This window comes from Sparus aurata, chromosome 21 (assembly GCF_900880675.1).
Source record: "Sparus aurata chromosome 21, fSpaAur1.1, whole genome shotgun sequence".
Taxonomy (NCBI): domain Eukaryota; kingdom Metazoa; phylum Chordata; class Actinopteri; order Spariformes; family Sparidae; genus Sparus; species Sparus aurata.
Window position 1 is genome coordinate 15185436 of NC_044207.1, and position 21173 is coordinate 15206608.

General features: G+C 39.9%; 2 protein-coding genes across 11 annotated transcripts; both read right to left on the reverse strand.

Annotated features, from left to right (window-relative positions):
- Window positions 1–147: 147 nt before the first annotated feature.
- On the reverse strand, window positions 148–12414 carry fubp1 (far upstream element (FUSE) binding protein 1). 9 transcript variants are annotated; one of them, XM_030403440.1, is made up of 22 exons: window positions 12130–12408; window positions 11593–11716; window positions 11159–11209; window positions 10329–10364; window positions 10119–10155; window positions 9975–10021; window positions 9809–9880; window positions 9647–9704; window positions 9397–9559; window positions 8941–9039; window positions 8681–8791; window positions 8490–8592; window positions 7966–8208; window positions 7648–7808; window positions 7409–7560; window positions 6840–6916; window positions 6537–6662; window positions 6131–6205; window positions 5655–5717; window positions 5290–5322; window positions 3459–3616; window positions 148–3223 (listed from the first exon to the last, which is right to left on the reverse strand). In XM_030403440.1, the coding sequence occupies exons 1-22, from the start codon at window positions 12220–12222 to the stop codon at window positions 3215–3217; spliced, it is 2091 nt and encodes a 696-aa protein (XP_030259300.1). In that variant the 5' UTR covers window positions 12223–12408; the 3' UTR covers window positions 148–3214. The 9 variants fall into 9 exon arrangements, with proteins under 9 accessions (XP_030259300.1, XP_030259301.1, XP_030259302.1 ...); XM_030403441.1 differs by having other exon boundaries at window positions 11626–11716; window positions 12130–12405; XM_030403442.1 differs by lacking the exon at window positions 5290–5322 and having other exon boundaries at window positions 12130–12406.
- Window positions 12415–14025: 1611 nt separating this feature from the next.
- slc25a24l (solute carrier family 25 member 24, like) lies at window positions 14026–21085 on the reverse strand. Of its 2 annotated transcripts, none has more exons than XM_030401508.1 (10): window positions 20736–21085; window positions 20507–20633; window positions 19973–20060; window positions 18453–18564; window positions 18139–18297; window positions 16018–16155; window positions 15811–15921; window positions 14862–15029; window positions 14642–14780; window positions 14026–14560 (listed from the first exon to the last, which is right to left on the reverse strand). In XM_030401508.1, the coding sequence occupies exons 1-10, from the start codon at window positions 20856–20858 to the stop codon at window positions 14373–14375; spliced, it is 1353 nt and encodes a 450-aa protein (XP_030257368.1). In that variant the 5' UTR covers window positions 20859–21085; the 3' UTR covers window positions 14026–14372. The 2 variants fall into 2 exon arrangements, with proteins under 2 accessions (XP_030257368.1, XP_030257369.1); XM_030401509.1 differs by having other exon boundaries at window positions 20507–20653; window positions 20736–20852.
- Window positions 21086–21173: the final 88 nt, after the last annotated feature.

Sequence of the window (21173 nt, forward strand, 5' to 3'; positions counted from 1 at the left end):
TGTGCCAACATTTAAAGAAATGTCCTCAATGCATTCAAGATGTCGTGTGCACACACACAAAAAAAAATTCCCTCCAGCCACGGCTGTTGCAGAGGCATTACGTTTGAGTCATCCTCCACAGTTTAAAATAAAACTCATGTATATTACTTTACTTTGTTTGTTACAACTTTATTAATGAACATGGCAACATTTCAAAAAATCAGAACAGTTAATTCAGAAAACAAAAATCAATAGCTTTGATAATATACACAACACATGAAACCTTTTTACCTCTAAGGCATGCTCCTTGTTAAGTCTTCTACACCCCCACGACCTCTGTGTTGAAACACTGAGCATCTCACATGTACAGAGTGAACAGCCTCAAACAATAAGTGACCCTTTAAACTACAGAGAGAAGTGATTTAAAACTGATAACCCCAGATTTACTGCCAATAAAAGTGCATATGTGATTGAAAGTTCATTAGTTCCTGTCCTCATCCAACTTTCTAAAGCACATTCCTACTGACTAACAGTTACTGATGAAGGCATTGAAGCGATTAAAAACCATCAGACAATTAAAAAACAGTCAATCCGAGCTGGAAAACATGTATCTGACCAACAGTTTGCAATCACAGAATTTAAATTTCATTGCGTTGCTGTTTTTACCTTATCACTGGAGCTCTTGAACGGTCTACGTTCAGCAGTGGGAATGACTCAAAGGATTCCTCCATTTTGGGGACAAACTACGACAGGGCCTGATTCTATGACCTAAGCTTGCAGCATCCTCCAACACTGTGAGCGAGAAGTGAAGGCAGCAGCGTTTCAATAGTAGGTTTGCACTGCACTTGAGGGCAGATTCACACCACGACAGAAATTAAGAAAAATATTCATGTATTTCACCATTTTGACCTAACTGTTGAGCACATTGCTAACTTCTGACAGCAGTTTGCATGGCATGCAGTTGAATAAACCAGAATCAGAGATGTCTAGAGCATCGATTTCATGTCAGTCAGACTTACCAGGATGCAAAATTAAGGCTAGTATCAAATATTGAGCACATACGACAATGACAACATTTCCTCAGTGAGCCTATTCAACCACTTTTTCTCGGTAACAAGTCATACAACTCATATCATGCAGTTCATTCATGAAAGCAGGTCATCTTAAAAAGGGCTTAGAGATCCTGGACATATCTTTACGACTAGGCATGAATGCATTGAGGCATGTTAAAGACACAGGTAAGCATTTCTTTTGCATGTATAATCAATCGGTCATGTCACTGGACAAAAACACTGGTTTCCTTAGGTTTCGCTTACCTGTGTTATTGCAGCAGAACCTAAGGTGCAAGGTCTGGGACGACACTGCAAAGATCAGATATATTGCACTGTTTGCCATCAGTGAACAATGCAGTCAAATATTTCTTTTTTTTTTTTTTTTTTTTTTAAGTCTTAGAAATTAACAGCCTTTCACAACAGCGCTCATTCAGAAAATGTCAGAATCAATACTGAACTAGTCAGAAGCACTTCCACTACTAGCATTCCACATGCTCATATAGAACATTAAAGTAATAAAACAGCAGAAACCTAAGCATGCTACACTGGAGTTATGCAGGAGGACTTGTTCTAAGCAATATTTTGCAATAAATGGCATTTTAAAAAAAACAGTCTCGACTAGACAATGGCACTTAGCAGATCAAGGAATTCAAAAAACGCAAAAAGAACCCACATGGACATCCTTAAACAGTTCCTACCGACAGTGTAACAGAGTGCTGACATTCACACCCTCAGTTAAGAAAATCCAACTACCTACACAAACAATCTACAGAGCATCAACATACTGTGAAGATTCAAAGACTGAATTTTGTGGAGTCAAACAAGGGGAGACAAGTCTCAGAAACATGTGGCTAAAGGACTATTATTCCTCTCCTCAGAACATTTCATACTTACCCAGAGACAGGGGGGGAAATGGCAATATTTGACAAAAATACTACATCGTTTGCAGTTTATAATGCATCAAAAATAGGCGGGTATCTCTCATAGTCAGTCACAGTTTTGTACTTACAGTATAGGAGGGCTCAACTGATGGATGACGACTGCTTAGCCACCCTCGACCCTACAACATCTATCTTCTTATATTGGATAAACACTAACAGAATGGGCACAGCAAAACGACTTTTGCAATGTTTTTATATTAAAAAAACATTTTTTTAAAAAACAAATTTATACATGAGAGTTAGTTCGCAATTTCAAAATGGGCAAGACAAACGTTTCAATGCATTTTTCGATACAGTGGCAATTTTTACCTGACTGTCCTGGAGAAAGAACAGCAAAAAAATATATATATATCGATGTAACACTAAAAATATGCAACATTTCTTGCAACCACGTTAAGAAAAATACTTGCTTACCACGTTTCTAAACTTGCCTGTGGAGGAGGAAGTGTCTATCAAGGCAAAATACAGTGCATACTACCTCAACAATGTCAGCAAACCAGGCAAAAATTATTAAGGGCGCCACAGCAACGCAGTTAATGCATGAGTCACGGTACAGAGATACCTGTCAGCTTTCTTATGACAAACATCTGTCTACTGCTACAGTCAGAGCAATGTCAAGAAACATAGGTGTGAAAAATATATACGTCTATCAACAAGGACGGTTGTTGGTCTGAAATCACTCAGGATCATCGCACGCACATAATGTTTCTAAGAGCCTTATAGACAGTTGGAGAGAGACAGGACAGCACAACTTTGAGTGAACCTTTTTGGACAATAAAACCCACAAATGGCCTGCGTTTAACTTTTTTCCCCCAGTAAAACAAAAACATACAGAATTTCATCTCAACCCCTTTGGTTTCAAACCACCCCAACTTACCAACACAGGAGGTTTCAGTTTGTTTTATTGCAAAAACACAACAGGCAATAGCATTTTTAAAACTGAGATGATTTACATGGTAATGTCTACAGTTTAATAAACATGAGTTCTAACCACATTTAATGTAGATACAGGGCTGGAATGACCATATGTATAATTACCTCACTAAAAACAAAGCATTTACAAGAAAAACAAAAACAAAACAAAAAAAATGAAAGAGGACGTGCTCGCCGGGAAATCTGCCATCTATGTGAAACACTTTCAAACCAAGGAAATTTAAGATCTTCATCAAGGCGTCTGCATCCAAACATTTAACAAAGGATTTTGTTTCGACAATGTAGCATTTACTTTATGTCCACTTCACATTACTGGCCCTGTGCAAAAAAATACATAGAAGATACATTGCATGTTAACAGCAGAAACAGTGGACTCAGCTTCCCAAAATTAAAAAGTTAAAATCCTGTATAGGGAGGAAACAGTTTTGGTTAAGTGTGTAAAGCTGCTTCAGCCACTGGAACCCTGTAAAACCTGAGGAGTGAAGGCGGGTTATGGCACAAAACAATTGAGTATTCAGTGGATGTGGAGGGCAGATTCTTAGCAGGGGTGTACCTGAGGGGCTTGTGGTGCTGCACCCATCTGTTGAGGGTTGGCTGTGCCGTAGTAAGCGGCCTGCTGGCGGTAGTACTCCGCCCAGGCAGCGCTGTAGTCCGGCTGGCCTCCAGGTTGGGTGGCTGCGGCTGCGGCTGGGGCCTGAGGGGCCGCTTGACCTGGAGGGGAAAAAACAGAGAGCCCATTGGTACACTGGCAAGTCCTCTATGTAAATGTTTACAGATGTTTATTTGAATGTTGACAATTAACTAGCTTTACATGTCTCCCAACATATTAAACATTGACAACAAAGTTTCAGCAGCTATTTCAGTTAAAAATCTGAGGCGACTGACAGTTATAAGAAGGTGAACGAACCCAGCACCACTTTCTCTGGGTGGCGGGTCAGAAACCTTCCACGTTACTGTTGGGCAGCTGGGAGAGCAGCTTCTCTACTACAGAGAGCTGCTGGATGAGCACAGCCGCCCTTCAACATCTAATACATTCATGTACAAAGAACACCACTCTACTTAAGAAACCTTATTTTTCACCTGCACCAAAGACTTAATGTTGTCACCAGTGTCCATTTGTTGGCTTGTTGAATGTTTTGTCAACAGGATTACATAAAAACTACTAAACAGATGTCCACCAAACTTGGATGGAGGATGGATCTCAGCCCAGAATAGACCTTATTTACTTCGGATGCGGCTCCACAATACTTTCGCATTTTCTTAAACATTGCAAAGTAGGGAATTTTTTACATTTTCATTTATTTTGTAGGGAGTAATGCAAGGATGTTCACAGATGAACAAAACCCAAAACATATTGCTCATTAAGGTGTCTGGCTACTTTGAGTGGGTACACTGATAGAGAGCCAAATAAAGATCTGAATCTATTGAATTTTATGCTTTCTATTCGATTAGACTTGATTTCTACTGAGTGCCATTGTAGTTAAAACTGTTTATCATCCAGTTTATGCATGATCTCTTTTGTCAGATGGGTAACTTCATAAAATGTTTTTAAAAAAGGCAATACATTATGTACATTAAAAGCTAAAAAACTATGAACGGTAATTTTGACTGCCCCTCACAGTAACACCCCATCTTAAAAAAAGGCATACAAAACAGGCCTCTAACATACAAAGTACGTCATGAATAATTAAAAATAATCTGCCGCAAACACAGCTACTCATTAGTTTCATTACTGCCATAAAACCGCTGATCTCTTCTCAACCCCTCATCTGTGAAGCACCACTTCCCAGGAATTTTTTTATTTTGAACGTACCTCCATCGTGTTCTTTTTTCCTAGTTAGGTTGATTCCTGCTCCAATCTACCAATTATTGAGCAACATATGTAGCACCCTAAGCTCTTAACATCAGGATCACACCTCAGTGTGCAGAGTTGATAAGGAAAATGGTCAACCTATAATAAGTTTCAATACCCATCAATGGTGACAAACCTAGTTTATTTTGTCAGCCAACATGGATCTCTCTAGTGTTTGGGAAGTGACAGGTGCTAATTTTGGACCCTGCCTACAAACTGTCCAAAACTACATTTGTCTATTTGATGGGGATACGCCTATTTCCAGCTAATGTCTGGACAGTTTATGAATCACGAATTAAAAAAAATCAAAATACCCTGGATTCTTAACACCAGGATCACTTCATTCCTGCAATCATTTGCCTCACATCAATGTTATTTACAATGTTATTTCTTTAAACTCAAACATCATGATGTTAAGACAAATATTGCAAATGTGTTTTTTTGTGACAAAGGTGTTTGAAATGGAGGCAGGATATTTTTGACCAAAATAACAGTGCATTGAAACAATAGACTTCACTAGGAATTTAATTACCATTATCCCAAGCATCTTTTTCTGCATTATGCTCTGTAAAAAAAAGGAAGTTTTAATATCGGCGCATATCAGACAACACAATATCAGCCGATAATATCGGGCCACAAATATATCTAACAGGCTCCATCATAAACTATAGCTCCAGCTCCAACTACTGATTGTGCTTTCATCATGAACATGATCAACTGTTTTATGTATTTGATGTATTAACAAATGTACAGAAAACTTTAAATGTATACCCCACCTCTGTTATTACCTCTTTATTACATCTTTCACAGTAGTTCTACACAGAAAATTTGAAATGAGGAAGTAAAATGTGAAAAATGTGTGACCCTGGCTTAAAATCTGATCTGAAGAGTACCCACCTTGTTTTTTGTAATACTCCTCCCAGGCTTTTGTGTAGTCCTGAGGTTGTTGACTCTGTTGACCTGCAAAGAGAAGGAAAAATGTGTCAATGCATCCAAGTGTTGAATGAAATTAGAAACAAATTGACATGACTGACCCTACGCATTGCATCATTTAACTCTACACACATTCAGTAGTAGTAAGACATTCATGGCACATGGAAAGACCCTAACATAATCTAGAGAATAAACTACTCTAAGCTCAAAAAAGGTGGTTCTGTGTCGACAGCTCAGTCCTGTAGATAGTCAAAAGTGTTGCAGTCTAAACAGCACAGGCGTCAAATGTGAAACCAAGTGGATGCACACTGAAAACGATCCACAGCAGGCCAGCAGTACTGACAAATAACCCAGACCTGAAAAAGAAGCCGATTGAATGCCCAGTGGCTGTTTAGACTGTCTTGTGTTAATAGGTGTACACTGAAGCTACGTTCATATACCCATTTTCTTGTAATATTCCTCCCAGGCCTTGGAGTAATCTGCCTGTCCACTCTGACCTGCAGCCTGTGGGTCACCTGTTAAAAAGAACGGTACTTGTAATTAGTGAATCATTCTCAGCAGTTTGTCCTCCACCTGCCTGGGTCGAGCTGTCAGCCTAGGGATGGTGGAGGAAAACTATCCTGTCCCTGGAGTAATATAAAAAAGTTTAAAAAGAAAAAAAGAAGGTGCTCTGCAAAAGCAAAGTCATTTTCAAGGTGAAACCAACTTGTTTCCTGTTAGCGACACCACGAAGACATGAGCATACGACATGTCTACTAAAGTTAAGCTAGTAGGCTACACTGCTCTACACTCCCATAAACAGTTTCTGCAGCGGGCACTTTGCTGATTCAGAAACACTTCAGTTACCTTGGCCGTTGGTTTGAGTCGTGCCAGGGGCTCCACTGGTCGGGGTCATAGGAGCCTGTGGCTGCTGGCTGTACTGAGCGTAGTAGGCTGCCCACGCCGCTGCGTTGGCATCAGCTACTGCTTTATCTGGACACAAACAACAAGTTTAGTTACCAAACCACGGCTGAGAAAAAAAAGCTATAAACATACAACGTTAACTGTCTTTAATATAATCTGATGTGGGTCTGAGTGAAGAGTTTGGCCCAAACATAGAAATCATTAAGAGCTTTTAAATTTTCTGTTAAAATGGTAGCAGGTACTTACTTGGATCAGGTTGTCCCTGTTGCCAGTGTGGGTAACCATTGCCCCATCCCTGAGGCTGGTAAGGCGCAGGTGGACCACTAATGAAACAAAATAGAAAAAAACATCAGCTTTGTACAACTTCAAAATTGGTCAAAGTTAGAGCTTGACAAATGTGGATATTATATTGACATCACAAGAATATTCATCATCTTAGACTTTGGATAACGAAATATTAGGATAAGTCTTCTCCTTGTTTTAAAAACTGCATTACAGTAAATTGATGTCATGTCAGAACTGACCAGAGTGTTCCATTTGTTTTGATACTTGCCTTTACTTACTTAGTCATTACATCTACATTTCTGATGGTTATGTAAACCATAACCTCGTTGTGTAAATGCTTTGGGCAAAGCACCAATGGGCATCTCAAAAATAGTAGCAGTCCTAGCGTCTATGAACGATTTTAAAGACTTTTTTTTTTTAATATTGAGATATATTATTGTGTTACCCTAAGACCATATCACACAGGAAATCTTCTAGTAATCAACAAAAGCTTTAGAGATGAGTAAAAACAAATAAAACACTATACTTACTGAGGTCCTGGAGGTCCCTGGTTGTATGGGCCAGGGTTGTACGGGCCCATGGGAGCACCAGGTGGTCCAGGGGGTCCAGGAGGACCATGTGGGCCTGGACCACCATGTGGACCAGGGGGTCCATGTGGGCCACCCATTGGAGTGACTGGTCCCTAAAAACATAAGCACTCCTGGTAAGTAAACTAGCTTACGTCTGCATACATACATGTTTATCAAACGTAATCCTCCTGACTTCTTACCCCAATTTTCTCCTCCACCAGCTGCCTGGCGTAGTCGATCTGTTGAGGGGAACCGCGGACTGTGAACATCTTGATGTTGGGATCAGCGTTGGGAGGAGGGTTCCTCTGCAGCTCGATCCTGGCTCCAGACTGCTGGCTGATGCCCTTGATTGTCTCACCACCTGAGGAGTTCAGAAAAAACATTTACTGAAATGCTTCTCATTTTGCCCACACGCCAATAAAGGTTACTTTCAGATTGCTGCCGTTTTCTATTCTGGATTTGATTGAAACTGACAAATGTTTAACAAAATAGAATCCTGCTACTGAGGGGTCACTTACCTTTTCCAATGATAAGGCCAGTCTTCATAGTCGGGACAGTGAAGGTAAACTCCTGCAGGCCACCAGGGGGGCCCATGTTCCAGTTCCCCTGTCCACGACCACGACCTCTGCCGCCACCACCATGTCCTGGAGGCCCACCAGCCTGGACACTCCTCAGCAAATCTGAAATAATTTCTGCTGCATGCTGAGCCTGGTCAGGGGGACCCATGATCTGTGCTATCCTGTCCGGTGTGCTGCCATCATCTGGAGGGAGAAAAGGGGGCTATTACAGACTATTAAAACCTCTTTTTCCTGGGAATAAACTAAACCCATTTACCATTGTCTTAAATTAATGACTGTAAAACTATGGTCTTTCCAACATCTTTGTACGTGTTCAGGTCTCAGATAAGTTTAGGGTTGGGGTTATACATCAGCTTCTCAGCGTGGTGCATGAGTTTTCATCACGGACCGTAAACATGAACCGCATCCACATTACTTTGCTTATAACAATGGCTGTTGCTCAGATTTTCTTCGCAATATCTCACCTGGTTTAAACTGAATCCTGACGCCTGTGTCATTCTGTATTTTCTTGATCATCTCTCCATTTCTGCCAATCACAATTCCTACTGCAAACCGGGGGACAGGGACCTAAATGACAGAAAGCAAAGATCAAGTTCAAACAAATTCACACCCTTGACCTTTAAATTGACAAATTACATTTTTCACAAATACTCACATCCAAGCTATCTCCTCCTCCTCCGCCTCCTCCAACTCGTGAACCATATTCCCCCCTCTGCTCCCTGAAGCCTTGATCTCTGATCAGCTCCATCACCATCTCTTTGGCTTGCTAAAGAGAAAAGAATGCACATTTAACCGGGGCTCTGGAGAAGGATTTACTTAAAGAAATGAAAGCAGAACTAGCTCACAGAAAGTCTTTCTTTCATCATAAACTGCTTTAATGTTGCAATTGCAAGGGTCACATGGGGGAGGACTCACCTGAACTTTGAAGGGTTCCCCCGAAATGCGGAGTGGCTTGTCAGCACCTGTGTTTTGGGGTCCATCTTGGATCATGACCATCTTAACTCCAGCTCTTTCCTGTTGGTTAAAACAAACCAAAAACATGCAATCAGAATGTGCATGAGCAATGTGCTCCCTCATCCTGTTGTGGGATTAAACTAAACCATAATTCATAGCTGATGACTAAAAACTGTAGTCTCCACCATCTTTGTACATGTTCAGGTCTCAGATAAGTTTAGGGTTGGGGTTATACATCAGTTTCTCAGCGTGGTGCATGAGTTTTCATCACAGACCATACACATGAACGGCATCAACATTACTTTGCATAACTTAAGAACCAAAAACATGCAATCATATGTGCATGGTCCAAATGTGTCCCGCATCTTATGGTCACGAAACAACACTGGTACTCACTAACACTAACTTGACACTCACCTGAAGGCTTTTGATGGTTTCTCCTCCCTTTCCAATGACAAGTCCAGCCTTAGAAGCAGGGACCATAATCTCCTGGACAGTCATTCCTGGGCCGTCGTTGTTATGGAATGCTGGAGCCGGTCGCCCCTTTTCAACTATCTCCGTTAGTAGCCTCTTTGCACTCCTGACCGGAGAAAATAATATCATTGAGGTTTGAAAATCAACAGAAACAGGATTTTTAAATCAGGTTTTAATTAAAAACCAAACTCACTGGATGGATTCCGGTCCTCCTGTTAACGTCACTGACCTATCTGGCATTCCTCCACTGTCTACAACGCAGAAAAAAAAACAATTAATCCAATCCGTATAACAATAACCAAAGCGATAATTTCTTGGCCTCAGTGACATCCACAATATCAGCAACAGATCTTACCAGGTGCAATCTGTATTTTACATCCAGATTCCTGTTGCAGGCGTGATATTTGTTCACCTCCTCTTCCAATGACTACAAAAAAAAGAAAAAAGAAGTGTGTTACCTCCAAATGTTTAATAAAGACATTACTGAGCCATTTCTCACTGTTTAGTGTGTGAAAACTTACTGAATCCAACCATGCCATCTGGAACCTTGAATTCCTCTGATATTGACCTGAAAAACAACATAACAAATCAAGGTGAGCTTTCTATCAAACAGCCAAAAGTAGTAGGAAGAAATATCTTAATTTAACTTGATTGATTGTATTCACCTTGGGGGGCCACCCATTCCTCCCATCGCTGAAAAGGCTGGGGAAGAGGGGAAAGACATTGCATGAGGAGGGAAAGTATACAGCAAATAAAAGTTAAACCCAGGCACCAAATTTGTGATTTGTGCTTCTGTTTGGGCTTATTACTTTCTGTAGAGAATCATCAAAAATGACATTTAAATATAACTATAACTATTTCATGAGGTCACGTACCATCATTTGTAGCCACTTTCTTTGTCTCTGGTTGGTCTGTAACAACATAACATAATAACCAGTATAAGTATCTGTCACTACACTGATAATCACATTACCAACAGTGTTCTTCAATCTGAAAATGTATCATCAACAATGCCTGAAATATAAACAGTTAAGGCAAATGCTGCTGACATACAGAGCTGGGATGTACTCTCAATTGCCAGGTTACAGGTACACCGAATGAAAATTAATGCAGTCAAACTCAGACCTGCAGCAAATCTTACCTCCATACAAAGTTATAGTTTTGTTTTGGTTGAAAATGCTCAAAAAGGGTTTGTCCATTCGCCTTCATAGGCTGAGGTCGTTTGTGGTGCAGTATAACTGTGCTTCTCGGCCGTGCAAATCTTTTCAGGCAGACTGAATACGGGACATGGCTCTCCGTTTAGCATATTTCAGCTCAACAGCACCACAAACTAATATCTAAACATGACTATATTACAACCTTCAAAGAGGAGGGGGTGACTTACTGCAGGACTGCTATATTGGCCTTCATGTTTTCTTCCTAGATTTGCCTCATTACACTGGAAAGTCGGTGGTAATTATGCAATCAAGACTTTCTGTTTCTGGGGTTAAATTAACTAATGTACTGTTGTCATGTAGTTGATGTGACTGAAAACTATGGTCTCTCCAGCATCTTGGTATGTGTTCAGGTCTCAGGTTTAGGGTTAGGGTTATACATCAGCTTCTCAGCGTGGTGCATGAGTTTTCATCACAGACCGTACACATTAACTGCATCCAAATTATTTTGCCTTTAGCCTTGTCTATTTCATTTCATTTTATTCTCTCACCTGGTTTATACTGAATCCTGTCCCAGTCTGTATCTTCTTGATTAAGATTGTCTATTGAGACAAAATGCCTATCACTTCCCCAATATATATCGTATGTAATATACATACATTAAATCATGTTATCACATATTTGGACGCCAAATGATACATTTTCATAGCTATATACTCGGCAACAGACAGTGAAAATATCATTCACTTCTACAGTCATGCACTAATAAAAATCTGCACAGGCTATAACTGAACAAAATACCATGAAAATTAACTGATTGTATGGTTAGTTGCCGTACTGGATAAAATTAACATTTACATGAAAATTGTTACTGAATAATTAATTTGGTTAAGATCATTTAAGAAAATACAATTTAGTATTTGCTAAGACACACAGGCAAGCATCAACTATCAAGACTTGCATTGAATCGATTTGAGTCACTGACCGATATTCAGGTTAGGCATGGGAAAATACCCACCAGCGTCCTCCAGGGGCCTTTTCTGGCCTCCGTAGCCAAATTCATTTGTTTGGGGTGCCGCAACGCCATCGCCACCGATTTTCGCTGCAATCTGAAACACAAAACATTGAGATTAAACAACGCTTCTGGTGCTTTCTTTGCTGGTCCGGTTTGCTGCGTTTTAGCATGCATGCTGTCTGCGGCCTACACTTCTGCCCGGAAGTCGGGACCAACAAAGGAAGGCGAATACTTCCACCCCCACACTGTTCCACAAAAAATTCGAAGCTTTGGTTTTACAATATCTGATGTTTTGTCGAATTTAATTTACACAAGCAGCAATGAACGCTTCTATGATCACTTCTGCTTTCGCTTTTTGCAGTGTGGCGTAGCGTTAGCAAGTCATTCTTCGTTAGCTTAGCATAGCCTGCCGCGATGCCGTATGTTACGGCAGAAAGCAGTGAAACTCGATTTTTGGTCCCGACTTCGAAATTATTTTTATTATAATTGCGGTAACAATCTTCTTACCTGTCGTGCTCGCTGGAGAGCATCTTTAAAAGCGTCGTTCATACCGCCGCCGGCGTTAGAGGACGGGGGAGCCACGCTGCTGTAGTCAGCCATATCTGCTGCTGTTCTCCTCCTCGGTACGACAAGATGGCGGGTTACATTCACAGGATGTGGATGGGAAAACTCGCGGTCAAATTACGTCTCGCGATAACTGTCACAGCAGTTTCCTTCAAACTACGATTGCGCCCCACTTGCAGTCTTTCAGTTGCTAATCCTGCAACAATGTTTCTATGTTTTTATTCAATCAGGGTACGACTTAGGTCCGGGGTTACTAATAATTTGACGTGTCGTTTTTTATTCGCTCTTGAAGGATTTCTCGCGGGATCACACACCACAACGAACAGCTTGGTCTCTCGCCGTGCCGAGGCGGAGCTTCCATGGGGTTAATCAAGACCAAGTTACTGCGTATTTCATTATAATCATCAATGTTTGTAGCTGTATTAGACGCGAAATGTACAGAAAACCAAAAGTAGTCATGCATGATGAATTGACTGTCAGATTTATTACTTACTATTGAATTATCGTGCAGCAATTCATCATATTTAGCTGAGAAAAATACCCTTTATAGTTGGTTCAACAAGAAATTGGTTGTATCTATCACTGCATCTATTCCTATTTCTCATGTTTGTTATAACAGATACAAAACTGATTCTAATTTCTTACCACAGTTCTATATTGTTTGTCAAACCTGGCTGATATGAACAATGGTTTGGATTTGTAACAAAGAAATGTTAGCAACCTTCTCCTCACTCTTTAAAGGTTTTAATGCTTTAGTGCTCAAAAATATATCAGTTTTCTCACACTGCCTGATGCTGCAGCACTGTATTCCTCCTCTGTCTGTTTTAGCTCCTGTGTCTTTAAGGCCCTTCCTCCTGAAAACCCAGTTTCCTGTGATTGGGCAGCTCACACACGCCTGAACCAGCACTGCATACAACAACATAACAGCTGTGCCGCAGGCGTTAACGCAAATAAGTCAGTACCTTTACATACACAGGTTAGTCAGATTACAGCTATAGGTCAACTGTGCTACTCAATCGGACAACTGCAATTGTACAAGTATACATGCCCGTGAGAAAATCGAATTGTTGGCCAAAGCATGTCATACCCCGGTATGATAGGTGGCGCTGTACCCATTTCAACTAGTGGTAACAGAGCCACCTCCGGCTGACCTCTTTACGTCACCAGCAACAACAAACTCTGCCTCGGCATTCGAGAAGGATGGCGTACGAAGAGCAAAACGAAGCTACATCTTTGTACATTTCGTATATGGTGTACATGATAATTACACAAACTAGATGCACAATAGCGCTCTTGTTTGCTGTTATTTCGGAGGAAAGACGCCGCCGGCGCCGTCCTTCTACTTCCGGCTCACAGCACCAGGAAAAACATCTCAAGCCTGCGCAGAACGCAAAATCCGAATCCAATCTGATAGAAGGTATACATACACGAGTAATGCGACTATCAATTTTAGTCAGACTAAGGTGTACACATGCATCATAAAAATCAGATCATAGTCGGACTAACCCAGTAATTCGGTTTTCTTGAGTGTCATGTAAATGCATTGAGTGACTTGATGGCACAGTGTGATGTCCCAAAGTCACAGATTTAAAGGCAGGACTACTGGGAAGATGTTTCAGGAACAGTGTTTTCTGTGGGAGAGAGTAGCTTCTGTTGTTGCAGACTTTAACCTTTTTTACTTCCAGCAACTTGAATAAGGCACGGAAGGGGAAAAGGAAAAAAAACCAAAAGCATAATAGGTGCCCTTTAAAATGTCTTAATTTGGTTATAGAAAATGGTTAAACCCACACATATTTGCATGAAGCTAATAAAAGTTAAATGATAGAAAAGAAGATGCCATTTATGAAATAACATTTTATTGTACAGCTCACACGTGCTCATTTGCACAGCCCGTTTTCACCTTGATCACACTGTAAGTTTCAAATCAACCATGCATCAGCATTTCGTGAGGTGTTATGTGTGTTTAAAAACTTCACCATATTTCTTACACGAGCATTCATATCTGGCAGACATGAATTCCAATTTCAGCCATTTTTGAAGATTACAGTCATCATTACACACTAAACATTAAAAGAAGTTCACAGTTTTAGTTTTCTCTGTGTTCCTCATCAAATGCCTGAAAAAAAAAGTTAACTGAACTGAGTGTGCCATTTCAGCACACAGAGAAAGCAACCCCTTTGCTACATTCAAGACTCCATTGAAGAAAACACATTTTCAAATTTTCTAGTCAAAGTGTAGTTTATCAGAGCACAGGGGATCGCCCTGACGAAGCTGGCTCCCATCCCATTATAATATCCTCTCAGTCCACGTCTTTCATATATCCCTACAAGTCCTTGTAATACACCTGAAGCTGGACGTGAATCTGAGCTGAAAGCTGGAAAACAAAGCAAATAGTTAAACATTTTGAAAAAAAAATGTTAAAATATGATGGTTCAGGGAAAATGCAAAGGTATACCTTGTGCTTGCTGCTGAGTCCTGATCACTGCCAGAGGGTAACTGGTCATTTGTCCTGAAGCAAAGGCCACAAAACTGAAGAGGAACAGTTTGGAGTCACTGTTGTAGGCTGGATCACTTTTTGCCCAGCTCATGATTGACTGAAATCACAAAACAAACACTTAATGAAAGCATCTTCCTCATAACCACATATATAATGTTTGACTGTTGTTCTGTCTCACCTGATGAACTGCACACTCCACACCTGCATACGGGATCATGCAGAGGATGCTCGGCTTGAATCCTCTGTAAAAGGACGACATCGACTCATGTCTATAAATAGATTGGGCGCATGCCACGACTCCGTTATAAGTACCAGCTTGCTGCAGGTTCAACCTCACCTTCAGTACCTGAAGGGGAAAACAAGAGGGAAGAGATTATGAAAATAAGCCTCCATTGATACATTTTACAATTGACACATGGTTTATATTATTCATAACAATTTAATTATAAATGTTTCATTCTAAACATTTACTATTTCAAAAATGTGACACTGATTAAAAAAAATAATGATAATAGTGCAACAGTAAATGAAAAGTTTTGCTGAATCAAAGTCACAATGTGTGCTTCTCCATCAAGTTACATGACATACACACACATCCAGTCAAGACATTTAACTACATACATCTGTACTCAACTCCTGTACTTAAGTACAATTTAGAGATGCTTGTACATTTTCGACTATTTCCATGTTCTGCTACTTTAAACTTCCACAACATTTTTGAGGCAAAAATTTTACTTTTACTCCACTACAATTTTTTTATAACTTAAGTTACAACTTACTTCGTGGATTGCCTGCTGCATCATAGACAAAGTACTGCATTTTTCAATTAATTTATTTTATTGGCAATAAGATAAAAAGAAATATCCAGTAATCAGAAAAATGCTGAAAAAAGGGACCCAATAATCACTGGACCCATAGTACACAATATATAAATACATGTAAATATATGTATAATCTACTCGTACTTTTGATCAAGTGCATACAATATCAGATTCTTTGAGATTATTATTCAAGTTCTATTATTATGGGTGACCTGAGATACTACTTTTTATGTTCAGCTGTTACGACAGAAAACAGAACAGGACAGAAACGTTAAAGCACTCAGACCTGCCACTGATCTCTGATACCTCTAAAGGGTAGAAGGCAGCGTGAGCAACAGCGCCGGACACACACCCCAGTCCAAAGCGCTGCTGCACCGTCAGCGTCTCCTGTGTTCTGTTCTGGGTGTACACCTTCATCTGTATGGAGAAGAGAAGCTCTCAGTGTGTTCATCAGGTAGAAATTGGAAACCGGTGCGTCTATAATTCATACAGAGAGTCCGTCTGCTGTCTCACCTGGGCGTAGATGAGACACTGTAGTGTTGACTGCGGCGTTCCTTTGAGCACATTGACGGCGTTGCCTTGCCACATCGACCGCAGACCGCCTGCCTTCATCTCCTGAAAGCCTTGAGAGAACGCTTTGGATCCATGAACCTACAGAGCACCCATGATTTATTGTCATATGAATCATTTTTACAGACAGATGCAGTGAATGTGCAGCTATGTTATGCATTCTGATAAACAATTCATAAATGCACAGTAGTGAGATGTTAATAAGTACATTTACCCAAGGTATTTTTACTTTACTTGAGCTTTCTATTCTATCTATCTATTCTATCTATATCTATCTATCACGCAAATTTTTACCTCTCCTCTCCAACACCGCAGAGGCAAATTTGTTCTTTGTTTTTATTCTCTAAAAACGTTATATTTTGTCTGAAAGCTGTAGTCACTAGTCACTATTCAGATCCAAATTTGGCCATTTTAAATAAACGTTTTTCTGATAAACTGGAGGATGAAATGTTCCTTCATGGGTTTCTTGTTTTTATTATCATTCTTTTTCTGTAGAAATATGTGCTTCTCACTGGACAGCGACCCTAAAACATATGATGATCTCATACATAATTATGCATTATCTGTAGATTAAATTACCAAACAGTATATAAAATTGTTACAATGATCTCAACCTTCACTATACAGCAGTAAAATGCAAAATAAACACTAATATTAATCCAAAAACATCACACATATTATTAAAACACTGACAATGACCCTTTGGAAATATGGCTGATAATACATGCTACATCTTTTGAATGTAGGACTTCTAGTTGAGTGTACTTCTAAGTGTGTGTATGTTTGCTGTTCTGTGCTTTTCACCTTTGCATTACTTTGTACTCTTTGCTTGGCATGTCTACTGTACATTATTGTTGAGCAAAGCACTTACAATGCCATATAAATAAAGTTTTACATACATATCAAAGGGGTTATTGATATAACACCTGCAGTAAACTGAACGCTGTTCCACTATCAGGGAAAGACGAGTTATGTAAAGCAAGCTTGTCTAGCTGATTACAGCTATCTTTACAGCTCGACGCAGAAATGTAAAACAGCATCAGCACTTAATTTCATAGTGTAACACCAGGTCATTTGTTACATGGATCAAGGTGATTCTGGTTCATTCTTTGGCTTATGAAAATACCTACTAAGAAGATGTAAGAACAGAATCCAGACCACATGAAAGAACATCAGATCGCATATGAAATGCTCCTTCAAATTACCCTTCAAATGACTTTGTGTGTGTGAATTTAATGGTGGAAATTAATTTCCGTTTTTAGCAACAGCAAATGTAACACAAGAATCTCAGCACAAAGGACCACCTATTAGTTACCTGGTGGAATAGCATATCTGGGGTGTAGGGGTTACAAAGTACTGAAGGGGCTATTTGCCCCCCACTATGCATGCATGACCCACATTTAAGACTTTACGGGTCTGTAGTTGAGATGCAAATGAGGGCAGAGTTTGAGGATGAGGTGTGGTCCGACCCATCAGGGTATTTGTGTAATAATGTATGTAAAATGACTACTGCGCGGGAGTCATTACAGGAGTCATTATGGGTGGGAATGACAACATGTTGAGGGGCATCAAATGGTGTGATCCCCTCACAAGATGGTCTCTTATTTTCTGATCATAAAACCTGTTAGACTGTGAGAAGCGGATGAAAGCTCTGAAAGCTCATCAATGCACCTTTGAGCTTAAATGATTAAGATAAATAGACTTTGTGTGATGTTTTAGATCAAGAAAGGACACATAACCTGTCAAAGCCTCATGCCCAGTGTGAGAAACTCTGTAGCTCAAAACTCATCATGCTTCCATGGAATCTGTGGAACCAAAACTCAACCACTACCACCAAAGTAATGTTTAAAAAAGAAAGTTACAGTTAAGCCAGTGCCATGCATACCTGGATGTGTTTGCGTATGTGTTTTAAGTGTAATTTATTTTTCCACTGATGATCATCTTAATACCAGATGTTAGGAGAACACGTCTTTGGATAGTTGTTTGGAATCATACATCCATAAATTTGTCAAATTGTGTAAATCAAATAAATCCACTCATGTGCCTCCTGACAGCGGAGCTGACCTGAAGTTGGGTCTTCAGCCGGTCAATGGGAGCAGTCACAGTGCGGGAGACAACATCGGCCAGTCCTGCTGCGAGAACAAACGTCCTCCATGCACCCAAACCAGACGCCCCCTCTGGGAACTCGATGGGCATCGCACGACTCTCACCCACATCAAAAACCTACAGACAGAAGAAATGAAAAATTACATTCGTCATCCTTTAATCACTGTGTTATTACTCATCCTGAAGTGGACAGTGAATGTGTCATAGTTTGTGCAAAGCTCTGCTTTACTGAAGTGTTACAGCGTTAGAGTGATGTGGCCACCAGATCTTACCAGACTGTGTTTCCAGGACGACACCAGCTCCCCGATGTCATCCACAGGGTTGAGGATGACATGGTGGAGGAATTCATCCCAGTCCACGGTCATCGAGCTGTCCTTATCCATCCTGGTGTTCACACAAACAACAGATACAGCAAATAGTATGACTTCATCGTGTACTGTCATGAAGACTCTTAATGACCAGCTGTGTATTTTGTCATCAAATCTCGTCTACTAAGAGACACACTGAGGCTGTAAGTGTTGCTGGTGCTGTGTTTATTGTTCAGTTCTAAGTAACTAATTTTTGACAGAGCAGGACACAAACCTCCAAGTCTCGAGCAAGTCAAGTAATTTCATTTCTGACAGTTCAAGTTCAAGTCAAGTCCCATGTGGGGCTGTCACAATATAAGCTTTTCACAACGCAGTTATCATGGCCTAAAGAATTCACATACTTATATCATCTGAGTATCTATAGAAGAATTGAAGAAAAGAAAAAATCCAAATCCATCTTTAACTTTGTTTATTGAGCATTTTGTATTTTTATTGTCAAATGAATTTCACTCAAAAAAAGTGTTTGGAGGTTGGAGAGAGAGTCAATAACCATAACTGTACAAAAGCATAAAAAAATAATAATTACACCAAACATTTTAATGCAACCAGCATTATGGTGCAAAACTGCCACCTACTATGACAAAGTGAGAACAGGGAGAAACTGAAATGATTTCAGAGGCGACATACTATTTACGCGTTATTATCACAATATCAATATTCTATTTTTAAATATCACAGTTACGTCTATATATATATATATATATATATATATATATATATATATATATATATATATATATATATATATACTTGACCATGCGAAGAGTATTTGAGTGAAAGTCTTGAACTATCTGATATCAGATATACATAAGTATCAAGGTAATTTTCTGGCAAAAAATACACTAAAGTATTTTGAGTACAAGTAAAATTAAATTATACATATATTTACATGTATATATCCACTTTGTACTGGTAAACTAGTCAAGCAATTGTTGGCATGGCCGTTTATTGAAGGATCTTTTCCTGATCAGAATCAATAGGGTTTTATTTTAATCAGATAAAAGATATTTCATCAAAAATATGCTACTTTGCTTCTAAAGTTATCTATCATATAAATGTAGTGGCGTATAAAGTATGAAGACGCAAAAAATGGAAATGCTCAAGGAGAGTGCCAGCCCCTAAAGTACAGTCTTTGAGTGAATGTACTCAGTTACTTTCCATCAACATGTCTCAATTCAAGTCACGAGTTGAAGTCGGGTCTCAGGTCACTTATTGTCTGTCAAGTCAAGTTGCACGTGGTAAGCCATAAATTAAATGACCTGCATTATGATGTGTATAACTGATAGTTAAGCATTTATATAAACATATATAAGTAATATAACTGAAATCCAAAACCTGTTTATGAGTGTGTGAAATCTGCAGCAGTGGAGTGTTTGTTTTATTGCAATAATGAATCCATGAGGTAGTGGGCAAAAAAATCTTACATTTGAATAATTTGTTTTGCATTCGGCTTTGATATGACCACTCCTAACTCCTTAAACAAACAAATGATGTCCTCCTGGTCAATCACTCCTGATCAGAGAAGAAATGCACACAATTACAAACAGATACTGAGACCGTCCTTCCAGTTATATCCTGCCAAGTGTCATGTGTAGATTGTGCTCCCTGAAAGAGGATACTGTAAACTCTAGGAGTGCAAAGGTCACACCGCAGTAAACTGAGCTATTGTTGCTTACAATAAACACGTCCTGTGCACGAGTTTCTTTCCTGTGTGACCTTGGAAATGCACTTGATTGTCAAAGAATGGACATTTATGGAAGTTTATTAAGAATTTGATTTGCACAAGTAGAACTACTAATCCTCTAGGATAACGGAACAGGAGGTGTAATGTTCACTAAAACACATTTTACTCTCATCATTATGCATTGTTTGTAGAGTAATATTGTATACCATAGCATTCTCTTGTGTCTCCAAATGTAGAAATACAGGCAGCATTTTTCATTAGGTACGGCTCTCACCACACTTGTTCTTGTCAAGGTCATGAAAGTGAATTTTCCATTTCTTCTCTCTGTCCATCAAGTAGCTGAGGAACTCTTCATAATCCAGCAGGCCATCTTTGTCTTTGTCATAAGAGTCAATGATGGTCTGGGAGGGGACAGACACCTCTTCAATCAGCAGGTTTGTGGTGACTCACAGCACATTAATGAAAGAATTGATTCAATCAGATTTGATTATGATTATTATTACCTGGACCTTGCCATCCGCCGACAGGATCCCGTGCTTCTTCATTTCGTCATGGAGTTCCGCCACAGATACGAATCCATCATCGTTTTGGTCCAGTTTGGCAAATAAGCCACGAAATTGATCCATGACTCGTCTGAACACAGATCAACCTCAGACGAAGAACTGGGATCTATAAATTGCACCCTGAATGATCCGCTGCAGGTCCTGTACGGGAGAGGAGCACAGCATTGATAACAATCAGAGATTATTGAACTGCAGTCCTGCAGCGGCGCTGACTCACAGCCATTGGCAGAGCTCGATGTCAGTGCATTTCGACGTGAACTCAGAGAGAAAGCCTCACCGCCTCTGTGGTCCTGCAGGTGGCGCTGTGGCTGCAAGAGAGCCGACTGCAGCATCATCACCATCAGGCATCACTGTGACCTCTCCTCTACATGAGGGCCT

What these genes read in the sequence shown, in the direction of transcription:
- slc25a24l (XM_030401508.1), bottom strand. Translation starts at nt 20,858, where the DNA reads ATGGATCAATTTCGTGGCTTATTTGCCAAACTGGACCAAAACGATGAT. An exon ending in GGCTGAAGACCCAACTTCAG is followed by an intron (nt 16,156 to 18,138) that starts GTCAGCTCCGCT and finishes GGTGCTCTGTAG; the next exon opens with GTTCATGGATCCAAAGCGTT. An exon ending in GACTCAGCAGCAAGCACAAG is followed by an intron (nt 14,561 to 14,641) that starts GTATACCTTTGC and finishes TTTGTTTTCCAG; the next exon opens with CTTTCAGCTCAGATTCACGT.
- fubp1 (XM_030403440.1), bottom strand. Translation starts at nt 12,222, where the DNA reads ATGGCTGACTACAGCAGCGTGGCTCCCCCGTCCTCTAACGCCGGCGGC. An exon ending in GAAAGTGGCTACAAATGATG is followed by an intron (nt 10,156 to 10,328) that starts GTACGTGACCTC and finishes CCTCTTCCCCAG; the next exon opens with CCTTTTCAGCGATGGGAGGA. An exon ending in GGGAACCCTTCAAAGTTCAG is followed by an intron (nt 8,792 to 8,940) that starts GTGAGTCCTCCC and finishes TTTTCTCTTTAG; the next exon opens with CAAGCCAAAGAGATGGTGAT.